The 12,826-nt window shown below is 37.3% G+C and overlaps 1 protein-coding gene across 2 annotated transcripts in view; it reads right to left on the bottom strand.

The window, feature by feature from the left end:
- CPED1 (cadherin like and PC-esterase domain containing 1) overlaps positions 1 to 12,826 on the bottom strand; it is a 148,333-nt gene that overhangs the window by 75,508 nt on the left and 59,999 nt on the right. For both annotated transcript variants that reach the window (XM_005519235.3, XM_014248889.2), the window contains exons 8-13: positions 11,051 to 11,193; positions 9,609 to 9,681; positions 7,897 to 8,064; positions 6,782 to 6,886; positions 5,583 to 5,752; positions 142 to 209 (exon numbers count right to left, since the gene is read on the bottom strand). In XM_005519235.3, coding sequence (XP_005519292.1) covers positions 142 to 209; positions 5,583 to 5,752; positions 6,782 to 6,886; positions 7,897 to 8,064; positions 9,609 to 9,681; positions 11,051 to 11,193 — 727 coding nt within the window. The remainder of the gene's footprint in view (positions 1 to 141; positions 210 to 5,582; positions 5,753 to 6,781; positions 6,887 to 7,896; positions 8,065 to 9,608; positions 9,682 to 11,050; positions 11,194 to 12,826) is intronic.

Raw genomic sequence — 12,826 nt, 5'->3', positions numbered from 1 at the left:
AAGGAAGAAACTTTTATATGTAGTAAGCTAAGACTTTCCAGCTGGAACGCAAGGCAATGTGATCTCAATCCACATGTTACCAGACATAATATAAATAGGAAAAACATACTGTGTATAAAAGACCTTACTCTGAACCCTTACCTTCATGGTTCTTTCTGAAGTCAGAAGGAACATTCTGCTTAGGACTCATATTTTCTTGAGAAAGTTGCCTGTCAATTCAATAGCAGACATATTTCTATATGAATGTAAGGAACAGAAACAATGAAATATTTTGCAAAAAATTCAGTATTTTAGTATTCTCCACAGAAAAAAGAACCTTCTGAATTCATATTTCCAGCATTAGAGATATTTCCTGAGTGAATGTAACAGAAAACACACATTCCATAATGCATGGCAGCACATCACATCAATACAAAAAAAAATAAATAAATTCCAAAACATAGTTGCATTGCTGGGAAAAGGAAGAGTGGATATAGCCAAGAAGAAAATAAACCAAACCATATATTTTACCTGCTTCTATGATAGATTTTTTTGCATACACTTAAGATCAAAGTTAGACTTTGTTCAAAAAGAATTAAATAAAAATAAAGGCATGTAAAGATAAAAATAAAGATAATCTCCAGGGGATTATCTGTACTGACATTAGCATGACTTTCTAAAATGGAACCTCTACGTGTTTTGCTTTGTTTGCAAATGAAAAAAAAAATCCTGCGTGTGTGTGTGTGTGTGTGCGTGTGTAAATTCTCTGTGAAAAAAAAGACAAGTCAATTGCAACAAATAATCAACATATCAGTGGTGCCCATATTGTGAACTCTGCAGATTTTTTCTTCCAAGTACAACTTTGGTAGCATGGTAGAAAAAGGGGAGTAGGCCTGTCTTCAATCCAACCTTCTGGCTGATAAGACATGGTTGGAGGTCCATTAGCATTTCTTGAAGCTTTCACTGGTTTTCCTCCTAGTGTTTCTTTTATTTCTTGTAATGCAGCTTCTTCCTGGATACTGCAGTTTGGATTTCGAAGGACACAAAGCCACTGTTTGTGTCAAGGAAGGGAGGTGGCAATATTGTTCTGTTCAATCATCCATCACTGATGTTTCAACAGGAGCTTCTGAAAGCAGTATTGAGGTCAATCATGTAAAAAGGTAAACTGTGCAGTGATAAAAAACTTTCCAGGGATAAAACAGATTTCTGCATTAACTCAATGAGATAAGGAAAGAAGCAGCTGGCAGATCTGTGTCTGTGTGTGCAAGAAAACGTAGTTCTGAGCTTGCAGTGTATAGACACCACCCTAATTTCATGCAAATTCATCACCTTCTTCAAAGGAGGCACTTAAACTCTTGGAGGGCTTGCTTTCCAAGTTGTAAGTAATTTTGCACCCCTCCTTATGCTTGTCAAGGAAGTAACAGCTAAAGTCTGTCAAATACTGTTGCATATAGGTAAAGACTTAAAATATAAGAGCCTTACTACCCTTGTAAAATCATGGCTCAAGCCTGCTACTTCAGCTAAGTAGAAGAGGACTATGGGAAAGTGACTCAGCTGAATTAGAGGTACAAAAACAAGTTCTATAACCATTACGCGTTCACATTGTGGGGTATGGTGGTTGGTCAGATTATGTTTGCCATGATTTAAAACTATGTAACTGATAAAGGCCTGGCTGCTTAAAAAGGCCTGGTTTTTGCAATAAAGCAGCTCTCCTTCACACCTGCCTGGGGACTCAGCTTCGCTTTGTACATCTGGTGCCCGAACAAAATACATTTTTTTTCTTCCTTTTTGCTTGCCTGGTCCCAAACCTTGTTTTACAGTGAAAGCAACATGTCTTAACTCTACGAAATGACAGACTTTGGTTTAGTCAGAGAACACCTCAGGAGTGTGGCTGCCACCACAACTGCAAGGTCCCTGCTTAGAAAGGAACAGCATGACCTGTATGAATCTCAAATCTGTAGAGACTGCAATTAACATCAGACATCATTAAAAGACCTATAATAACTATATCTGACTGCAGCAGTATAGCAACATGAAACATTTAGAAATCATATTAGAGAAAGATAGATTGCAACACAGCCAGCAGGACTGCGGCAGTGATTGTCCCCCCTGCACTCAGCACTGGTGACGCCACACCTTGAAATCTTATGTTCAGTTTTGGCTTCTCACTGCATGAAATACATTGAGGTACTGGAGCATGTCCAGAGAAGGGTAATGAAGCAGGGGAAGGGGCTGAAGCACAAGCCTTATGAGGAGCAGCTCAGTGAGGTGAGGGTATTTAGTCTGGAGGAAAAGAGGCTCACAGGAGACCTTATCACTCTCTACAACTCCCTGAAGCAAGGTTACAGCCAGGTGGAGTCACTCTCCCACATAATAAGTCATAGGATGAGAGGAACCTGTCCAATATAAATGACTCTATGGTTCAGTGATTTATCTCTACTGCAGCCTGAGCTTTCTAATCATCAGCACCATGAAGCTTTCCTTTGTCCAAGCTCCTTGCAATCAGAGGACTAAGATATGATGCAGTTATGAAGCTCCTCCTAATACAGAGGACTTTGCAGACTCCTTTCTTTCACATGCTGTTACTCAAGAAAGGTCCTTAATCTATTTGAGTGGCCTCCTATTTATTTGTCTTGGAGGTGTCAAGTACAGATGTGCTCTTTGCCTACACACTTTGCAGTTAGCTCTAATGAAACTAATGTCTCTATGTCAGTACTCTTGGTGAGCACATGCTTGTGAATGTACCTTTCAAAAGATTCCCAATGTGTACATCACAAACTATTGACTGTGAACCTGCTCTTTAGGAATCTCTCTGATTCAGCAAACAAGAAAGGCAAAGAATTGACAGTAGCAATTGTAATATAGCTCTGATGGTCTATGCAATGAGTTAAAATATGTGAACTAGGAAACATCTTTATATCCTTATTTCCTGCCTTCATCCTATGGAGTCATGATCAGTGAACAAAGTAACTGTACAAGACCTCAGTCAGAAGTCACTATTTTTCCCAAATATTTCTTGTCTGTCAATTATGCAATCACTAGATTTGATAAATGGAAATACCAGTTTTACACAGTCAGAGAAATAAGAGCTGTTAAATAAATAAATTAAACAACCTGGTCTTAACTGAAGAAATTCAGGAAAAGTGTTTGGATATACAAACTTATCAAAGCTGGGAAAAAAAAAGCTTAATAAAAAGCTCAAAGAGAATGCATACCTGAGTTATTTGGGGAGTAAGTACAACTAAGCTCTTTCCTCCCTGCAATTAAGTATAATCACATGCATATCTGACACATGCATAAACCTCACATGCATGTAGCTAAAGGAAGAAGATTCTGATTTAGAAATGTCAAAAGACATGTTTTTTTATACAGTGAATGAATGAATGGTGTTATTAGTTTAGCCACTGCAGAAAAATACAGAGCAAAGAAGCAGACTGGCCTATGCCCTGGAGAAAGGTCATGGTACTTCTACACATTTATACACATACAATAATGTTGGGCTTGAAGGAAAAAAAAAGAGGCCAAGGGGCTTGCTCAGAGTGAGTGGCACAGCTTAGATTAGAACAGAAAGCTGCTAAAGGCTGGTATGCTTTGATATGCAAACCTAAATATTTCTGCAAAAGGGCAAGGGCTTACATATGAATGCAAGCAGCTGCATCTTTGAGTTACTTCTCACGGAGTGATCAGAGTGATCTGAGTCGGCAGTAAGAACAATAATTTAGCACTTTCATGGAACTGCATATATTTAAAACACTAATAAACATTTACCTAGTACAGTGATAAAGTATAAGCTCCTCTTTACAGTAAAGCAAATAAACACACAGATAATTATTGATTTGCTGAAAGCCATGCCCAATTCAACAAGGAACAAAATTAAAACTTAAGTAATCTTACAGATGCCTTATATACTCACTACAGCATTCTCCCAGCAAAATGTACAAACTAATATTATTCACACATTCATCTTGAGACTCAGTGGAATGAAACATACTGTCTAATACCCTCTTCCCAAGTCCTTGTTTGTAAATCATAAATGCCAGTAGTTAGTATAGCACACATGTATATGAAACATCATTAGCTAAGAGATAATAATGGAAACAGAAAACATATTTTGGAATATTTTATATATATTATAAGTTTTCCTTCCTTCCTTCCTTTCCTTCCTTCCTTCCTTCCTTCCTTCCTTCCTTCCTTCCTTCCTTCCTTCCTTCCTTCCTTCCTTCCTTCCTTCCTTCCTTCCTTCCTTCCTTCCTTCCTTCCTTCCTTCCTTCCTTCCTTCCTTCCTTCCTTCCTTCCTTCCTTCCGCCACTTCCTTCCTTCCTTCCGCCACTTCCTTCCTTCCGCCACTTCCTTCCTTCCTTCCGCCACTTCCTTCCTTCCTTCCGCCACTTCCTTCCGCCACTTACTTCCTTCCTTCCTTCCTTCCTTCCTTCCTTCCTTCCTTCCTTCCTTCCTTCCTTCCTTCCTTCCTTCCTTCCTTCCTTCCTTCCTTCCTTCCTTCCTTCCTTCCTTCCTTCCTTCCTTCCTTCCTTCCTTCCTTCCTTCCTTCCTTCCTTCCTTCCTTCCTTCCTTTCTTCCTTCCTTCCTTCCTTCCTTCCTTCCTTCCTTCCTTCCTTCCTTCCTTCCTTCCTTCCTTCCTTCCCTCCTTCCTTACTTCCTTGCTTCCTTCCTTCCTTCCTTCCTTCCTTCCTTCCTTCCTTCCTTCCTTCCTTCCTTCCTTCCTTCCTTCCTTCCTTCCTTCCTTCCTTCCTTCCTTCCTTCCTTCCTTCCTTCCTTCCTTCTTCCCTCCCTCCCTCCCTCCCTCCCTTCCTCCCTCCCTCCCTCCCTTCCTCCCTCCCTCCCTCCCCCCCTCCCTCCCTTCCTCCCTCCCTCCCTCCCTTCCTCCCTCCCTCCCTCCCTTCCTTCCTTCCTTCCTTCCTCCCTTCCTCCCTTCCTCCCTCCCTCCCTGTCCCTTTTTCCCTCCTTCCTCGTCCCTTTTTCCCTTGTTCTGTTCTTCCTTTCCTCTTTCTCTCCTCATGAAAGTTAAAACTTCTTGCCAAAAGTTCAGTGCATCTAACCTTGTAATTACAGCATTTTTTTCCATCTTTTCACAAGGAGTTAAAATGTGGTTCTCAGAATATTATGCTCTCTGACCTGTGTTTTTTTGGACAGAAAATTTAGAGCAAATAAAAATTATTAATTCTTTTGGAAAACCCTTCATCTGAAATTTTAGATTTTCTTTACTGTTTTGCTGTTTATTGGTGCATAAATTAAGACAGTCTTAACCTTGGGAAATTCTCCTAATTTAGAGTTTACAGTTGTTTAGAAAAAAAATGTAACTAATTAATCTTTCTTAAAGAAAATATTCTGATACTTCTGATTAATTTTCAATCCACAGTCCTTCATATTAGATAGAGAAGCAAACCTTGTTCTGTTTATAAACCTAGCTACAGTTCTAATGGCAGAATGGCTGACAGGGCTCCACATGGGATGATCGACCTTCATCTCAAGTGTTACAAGCACACCTACATCTACTGAAGGATAAAGTTTTATGGCACTCACTGGAGACATTGCAATTATATAACTTGAGAAACTACCCTTAACACATATAATAGTTATCTTACCACTCTGAAAGATTTGTATGTGCCTCTTTATTCATGAACTGGAACTGTTGAAGGACACTGGAAAGCAACCAATGCACAGTCAGGACTGAATTAAGCCGTCTCATTGGGTCTACCATTCGATATAGCTCCTGCAGCAACATCTGGATCTTGGGTGCAGAAGAAGGGAAAAGCTGAGAAGAGAGACACTGATTTGAGACAACACAGTATGACATTTGTAGAGTGCAAAGATATGACAAATGATCAGAAAACAGTATATACAGCATAGGATTGATTATATATTAATGTTCTTTCCCATATGCTTAGAAAAGGACTGTCATGCCCAGCCTTGCAAATCAGGATTACCAGTACTGATGAGGAAGTTGATCTTCTCTGCCTCTGAGCTGGCCCTGAGGTTAGCTCACCTGGTCAGAGTGTGAAGCTAATAATGCCAAGGTTACAAGTTCAATCCCTGTATAGGCCATTCACTTAAGAGTTGGACTTGATGATCCCTCCGGGCCCCTTCCAACTCAAATAATTCTATGAATTCCAGATCTACTAGACTCAATGCCTCTTCAGAAAGTCTCCATCCTGGGTACTCATCCAGGAAGTCTCATAAAAATCCTGATAACATGCATACTTTCTGAAGAAAAGATTCAGTTGCAGATCCTTTATTTTCTGAATACCCAGCATTTCCCTCATTAACTATGCCTACTCACAGACATTGATTGTTATTCCTCCAAATTCTTCTCCAAAAATTACCTCAAAGCATGAAGAAGAAAACATAACATATTCCACCTGCTTTTTTTTTTTTTTTTCTTTCTACTTTTTCATCTAGATCTACTCTCTGGTAATGATCTCAGTACTGTACTTTCTCTAGTCCTTCCTTCTTTGCTTTGTTATCATTCTATTTTCTTATCACCTCATTAGTCATTTACATTGTTTTCATTCTTTTCCTTCCCTTCCATTTTCTGGTCTCTGTTTGTGCTTAGCTGTCCTTTTCAGTGGAAGCTCAGCTCAAATACTCTGTTGTTTCTTTATCTATTTTAAATTAAATTCAAATGACCCACCAAAGTAAAATCAGTGTTACCTCTATCTCCTTGCTTCCCTGCCCATCCAGCCTAATTACATATGCCAAAGACAGCAGAGAATAGTAATGAAGGAGAAATGTTAGATTTACATTATAGATATATATCCAATAAAAAAAAACCTATTTACTTTACCAGCTCAAATTGTCCAAGACTCTTCAGCTCCTTTATGAAAGTAATCATTGAATTTATCTGTTCCAAAGAGAAACATTGCTCATCTTCTCTGTTGTATGTTCCATCCTGTGAAGGAAAGGGCAGAATGTCTACTGAAATCACAAAAGCAATGTGCTTTCATTAGACCCCAATCCCTTCATTCATCATAGGGAAGAAGTTACAGCAGCTCTCAACTAGCCCTAACCTCAGCCAGCCAGTTCCTTGACAGCTCATCCCATTTTTCTGTCCAGAGTAAAGCAGACTATGCCCTAGTTTTGTGTAGAAACCAACCCGTAGAAACCACTGGTCTCTGGAACATAGGCTGGGTAATCATATCACTACATGTCTGGATGACTGCATCTTTCTACTTTATCCTGACATAAATTTAGAACCCATGACCCTGTTTTAGCCACATCTGTCCAAGAGGCGGAAGTTGCCTGGATAAATGAGTCTCTGTATGTCTTTCAAGCAGGGGACTTCTCAGAAATGCATCCTTAAAAATTCCCAGACTGAGAGAAATACTGCTGAAAGAGATCTCAGCTTATCAGAAATGGTTTTCACTAGTGAAGCAAAATGTATGCTATATTCTATACGCTAGATTCTATAAATGCAAAAAAAAAAAAAAAAAAAAAACCAAAAAACCACAACCCAAAAAAAACCCCAAAAACCCCAAAACCCTGGAACTAGATTTTGCAATGAGAATAAGACATAAAGTTGTAAGAAACAAAATTTAATTCTGATGCTCATGGATCTCCATGCATGAGTTAACCCATTCTGGATGAAATTGTGAAAACACACAAATCTGTATATTAAAAAAAAGACCATTTAAAAAAATAATGGGATTTTTTTTTTTTAAAGCTTTAAATATATTTTTCAAGCACAGTATTTTGGAAAATTACATCATTTGAGAGTAGAATTTTTACAAAAGAAAACTCAATTGTTTAATATAATACAGTTTTAATCCCCAGAATACAATCAAAGATGGTTTTGATTAAATAAATTCTTCATTCTATCAGTTGGCACCTACAATTTCAGAAGCATACAATTTAAAAATAAATATTTTTAAATAATAATAAGAAAGAGTTGGAATGAACTACCTTGCTCACAGATGATCCATATATTTTTTGCAAAGCTTCTATGAAACTGGATGTTGAAGATTCATTAGATAAGAGAAATTTAAATGTATCTTCAAAAAGAAGTTCTTTGGAAATTTGGTCCTGAATAGTTGATTCATTTTCAACTTGAAAGTCAAAGTTTTCATGCACCTGTTGGAAAAAATATAAAAAAATACACTTTGAATAAAAATTCCAGTTTTCTTACAGCAATAAATACTAAACTGGAACTTTAAGAAAATGTACTATCAACACAAGTTGACAGGACTACAAAACAGCAAATGCTGCACCACAGTGTCTTAACTCCATACCACAATGTTTGCTGCCCTCCAGTGGAAAGAGTGCAGTATTGCAGACACATGTGAAAAGCTTGTTTTCCATATTTGATTTGAAATTTGATTAAAAATATAAAATGTCAGGTTATATGTTAACATATCTCTTGAAAAACTCATATGCTAAGGGTTACTACAGAACATCTGTTACTACGGATGAAAGTATAAGTTTTACCATATGTAAACACAATGAACAAATTCATAGTTATGACTAAATTATTGTTTTGGCATAAACACAAATATAGCATCAATCTGAATAGGTTGTGTGCATACTATACTTTTCAGTTTATAATATTCAAAGTCAATGTTGCATTAATTATCAACAGCTATTTTCTAGAGCCATTTGTTTTTTCAGAAGAAACTACTAAATCTTACTGATTTACTACAAATTTATGGATAATGGTTGAAACTTCTATACAGGTAGGTAAACATTATGTTTTATGTTTAGTTTTTTAAGGTCTTCTGGGATAATTTTATTACAGCCTAGTATACATATACTGAATTGTTATGATATACCACATTTCTTATACTAGCTAAAAAAGTCTTCTCAGACTAATCAAAAATATTGTCTTTGTGGACTTTTTAAATTCTGCAAACTTCCTTTCATATGTGCATTTTTCCTTTGTGTTTAAAGAATGCAGAGATTGACTGCACTGTTATTACCAGACACTTGAACAGATTTTAAGTGGGAATATATTAAGCAATTTTTGTTAATATCTGTATGTCATAAATACAAAGAAACTTTTTTTACATACTTAGGCATATGCATATTCATGTGTATACATGAGGTAATGAGAACAGCTGGAAAGCAGTACAATAATAGTTTCAGGACAGGTTGTTCTGAGGCAGGAGTGGTACAAAAACTGCACAGGTCTCACTTCCTTGGTTTTAAGAGCCTTGTGGATCATCCAGGAAGAAGGCAGCACAGTGGAGGTCAAAGCAGGTAATGAAATGAAGAAGTACAATCCAATTTATGGAGAACTTTAATTTGTATTAAAAGCCAATTGTGTTTTGTTAACTTCCTCCATTCATCTTTGCTCTGTCACATTTAAAACCTAACTCAACTTTCCTGCAATGCTTCATATGGATTTTATTTCACTGATACTCATTTGGGATAATAATTAGTCCTTTAATGTAAACTGAAAAGTTTGCACATTTTGATGGGCTGGTGAATTTCATCACAGGAACTCTGACTCTTGAAAACTGGTTTCTTCTACAGAAACTCTCCACAATGAGCCAAAATTAATATTAAAGTATTGGTACATTTCTTAGACATTTGAGGGTACCTATCAAAGAGAGTTTTCTGCTGTGTTCTTCTGGGTGTAATTTTTTTGAGTCAGTCATTAATTTGTGCAATTTTCTCACCTTAAGAACTACTGGGTGTATGGACATGCTGAATCCAATGTCAAAAGTTAGCATTTGAAAACACTGGCTGCATCTGAAATACAATATAAAAGAAATCAGTTTCAGTAAGGTTAGGTACTCTTGTGAAATATAGACTCATTAAATAATTTAGGTTGGAAAAGACCTTTAAGATTATGGTTTCCAATCATAAACCTAGCACGGTCAAGTCCACCATTGAACCATGTCCCTGTACACAGTAAAATTCAATACACATTCAAGTCCAGAGAACACATGCAGGAAAACAAACACAGATGGGTCACAAACCAACATGTGATAGAGACTAAATAAATTTCTAAGAGCCAGCAGCATTAAACGTGAAAGGAGTCAGATTGTGAGGTGGTGAAAATAGTGCTATATGAAAGTGGTTTTAATGATTGACAGAAAGGGAGGTGAATTGTGGTGAAGGAAGAAATGCCTTTGGAAGAGAGTGAATGAGCCCCTGCAAAAGCCTTGAAGACATTTGGAGGGGAAGGGATGGTGAAACACTCCAGGCTCACTGAAGCCAAAGAGCTCTGCTGCACCTATGGGGATGTTTGGAGACAAAGGCCAGGAGTTATAAGCAAATCTTGTGTTACACAAACAAGAGAGTCCACTTCATTGGTAAAGAAGAAATTTTGGACCGCTGTCAAAATAGCTTCATCCCCATTACACTCCTCCCCTCCTTGCTACCCTCTCCACTCACAATATAAGCTTTATTCCAAGTTGTGTAAGTCAAATAATGAGCTTTACATTACTGCTACTAAAACACCTGGTTCTCAAAATAGCTTAAACACATAAATTTAATAAATAGTAACTTATTTAGTACTTATCATAAAAATGTCAGGGATGGGACATAACATACATAGAACAAATATTAACTTTATTTAGTAAAAATATTACATAATTGAGGTTGATTTATGTGTAAGAACTGTAACACTAATAGTAGTGATTACACACAGAAATGTGACTGTTAGTGCCTAGGTATATTTCATAACATACACCTTATAAAGTGTTTTACAGTGTCTCTTGTTCAGATTGCCTTCCAGAGCCAGCTCTAAACAATCTGGGCTACTCTAGCATTAACTATTTGACATATGACAGAATGCTCACTGAAAGGAAATACAGCTTTATATATGTTAGGACTAGCCCAATTGTGCGTGATTTCTATTCATTTGTGCTGCCAGAAACACTTCATTAGAACAGCATCTGGTCCTAAGTATTCATCATAACCTCTTCACAAACTAGAAACACTGTGGGTATTGAAGGGCTGTACTCCTTAAATGCAGCATGTCCTTACTTTACAAAGAAGTATGAAAAAGATGGGAATTTTTTATTTTAAGATTTTTGTATCCTCTGCAATATTTATTCTATTCTAAGGAGCTATCTTCACACTAGAATTACAATGACTACTGCAAGTCACTTACTGATTGAAAGAATTTGGTCCTGAGGGAGATGATTTGCTGAAGACCTCAGTTATAAGTAGAAGTTTGTTTATAGCCTCCTTCATGTTGTTAAAGGCTTGTTGGGGAGAACTGTTTCTGAAGAATATCTCAAAAAACCTTTTCAGCTGTGAAAGAGAATACATATATTTTTGATCTTATACAGTAAATCAGTGCTTAAAATCATAAATTAAAAGGCTGATAAAAATTGCCTTGGAATATTACCTACAATTCTTATTCATTTGTACAATGAAGTGGAATGAAAAGCTTCACACAGCACACTAATATAGAATGACTTTTTATTTACAAATAAGTATATCAGAAACAAAATCTTTATTAACCATTTTAAGAAATATTGCTCAGAATCTAGGCTTAATTTGATAAAACATTTTGCTGTCACTGGTTCTAGGCAAACAAACTCACAAATTATTGTATCTTCATCAGTGGGTAATAGCACACTCAAAGTAAAAGCCTTCTCTTTTATTAGAGAACATTATTTATTATATTTATATTATCTTATATATTTATATATTTATAGAGAATATTATTATTTTATTATTATCTCATTTATATGCCAAGCGATATCCCCCTTGACCTTCACTACAAATCCTTACCCCTGGTCAACAAGCTTTAAATAGAATATAGAAGAAAGATGTTGGAAAAATGATCAGCCACTGCACTGTGGTTTTCAGACTCATGAATCCCCACCAAAGGCCTATTTGCTGGCCTGCACAGCACTGTCTTCAGGTGCTTTCATCACTCACGCAAATTCACCCCTATCATCACCTCAGACAGAGATTCAGGGAAAAAACTGAAGCAGCACAGAGACCCATGAAAAGTGGGACATAGGCAGATTTCGTAATATCAGAGTCCTCAGTGCTAAGAAAGAGGTACCTTTGAATTTCCATTGGGGTTATCATAGAGCACAGAACCCAGTTAAGGTCTGAACTATGTAAAACTGTTAGATAATATAGTAGTACTGTATTACCAAAGAGTCGCTTTCACATAGCAAAAAATACTATCTTCAGAAATAAAGCATGTAAAGTATATGCAGAACATATATTAACACTAAGAAAGGAAAATTCTCTGATTGGAAATTTTGCTACCACATTTATTTAGAAATACCAGTATATATTTCCTGTTATCACCCACTTATACATGCCCCAGTGGTGTAACATAATGGAAGCAGGTAGGCTTCTGTAGACAACCCTCCTGAGGAGTGATATGCTTGGCACCTCTCTATCTGCCTTGGACTGCTATAATCATGAACATATATCCACAGCAGATGTGTTTCCCAAGCGTGGGCCTTGGTAAAAGTCCACAACAAAATTTAATGTGAAATTTTGGCTCCAAAGCATGATCACAGAACCACAAGGAGCTCTGGATGTCATGTGGTCCAAACTCCCTGCTTAAGCAGGGTCATCTACAGTCAGTTGCCCAGAATTGTGTCCAGAAAGCTTTTGAATACCTCCAAGGATAAAGACTTCCACAACTTCTCTGAGAAACCCATGCCAGTGCTTGGTCACCTTCTAAGTAAAAGTGTTTCCTGATGCTCAGAAGGAGCATGTCATGTTTCAACTTGTGCCCACGGCCTCCTGTTCTGTCCCTAGGCACCACTGAAAAGGGACTTTGTCTTCTTTAAAGCCTCCTTCAGCTATTCATACACTTTGGTGACATCCCTCTGGCCTCTGAGAAGCTTATCCAGGCTAAATAGTCCCATCTCTTTCAGCATTTCCTCATATAAGGAATGCTGCAGACTCT

Source organism: Pseudopodoces humilis, chromosome 5 (genome assembly GCF_049639895.1).
Source record: "Pseudopodoces humilis isolate 2021_Gansu_Grassland_sample_001 chromosome 5, ASM4963989v1, whole genome shotgun sequence".
NCBI classification, from domain to species: domain Eukaryota; kingdom Metazoa; phylum Chordata; class Aves; order Passeriformes; family Paridae; genus Pseudopodoces; species Pseudopodoces humilis.
The sequence above is the reverse complement of the archived record's forward strand: the minus strand, read 5'-3'. Positions and strand labels throughout refer to the sequence as shown.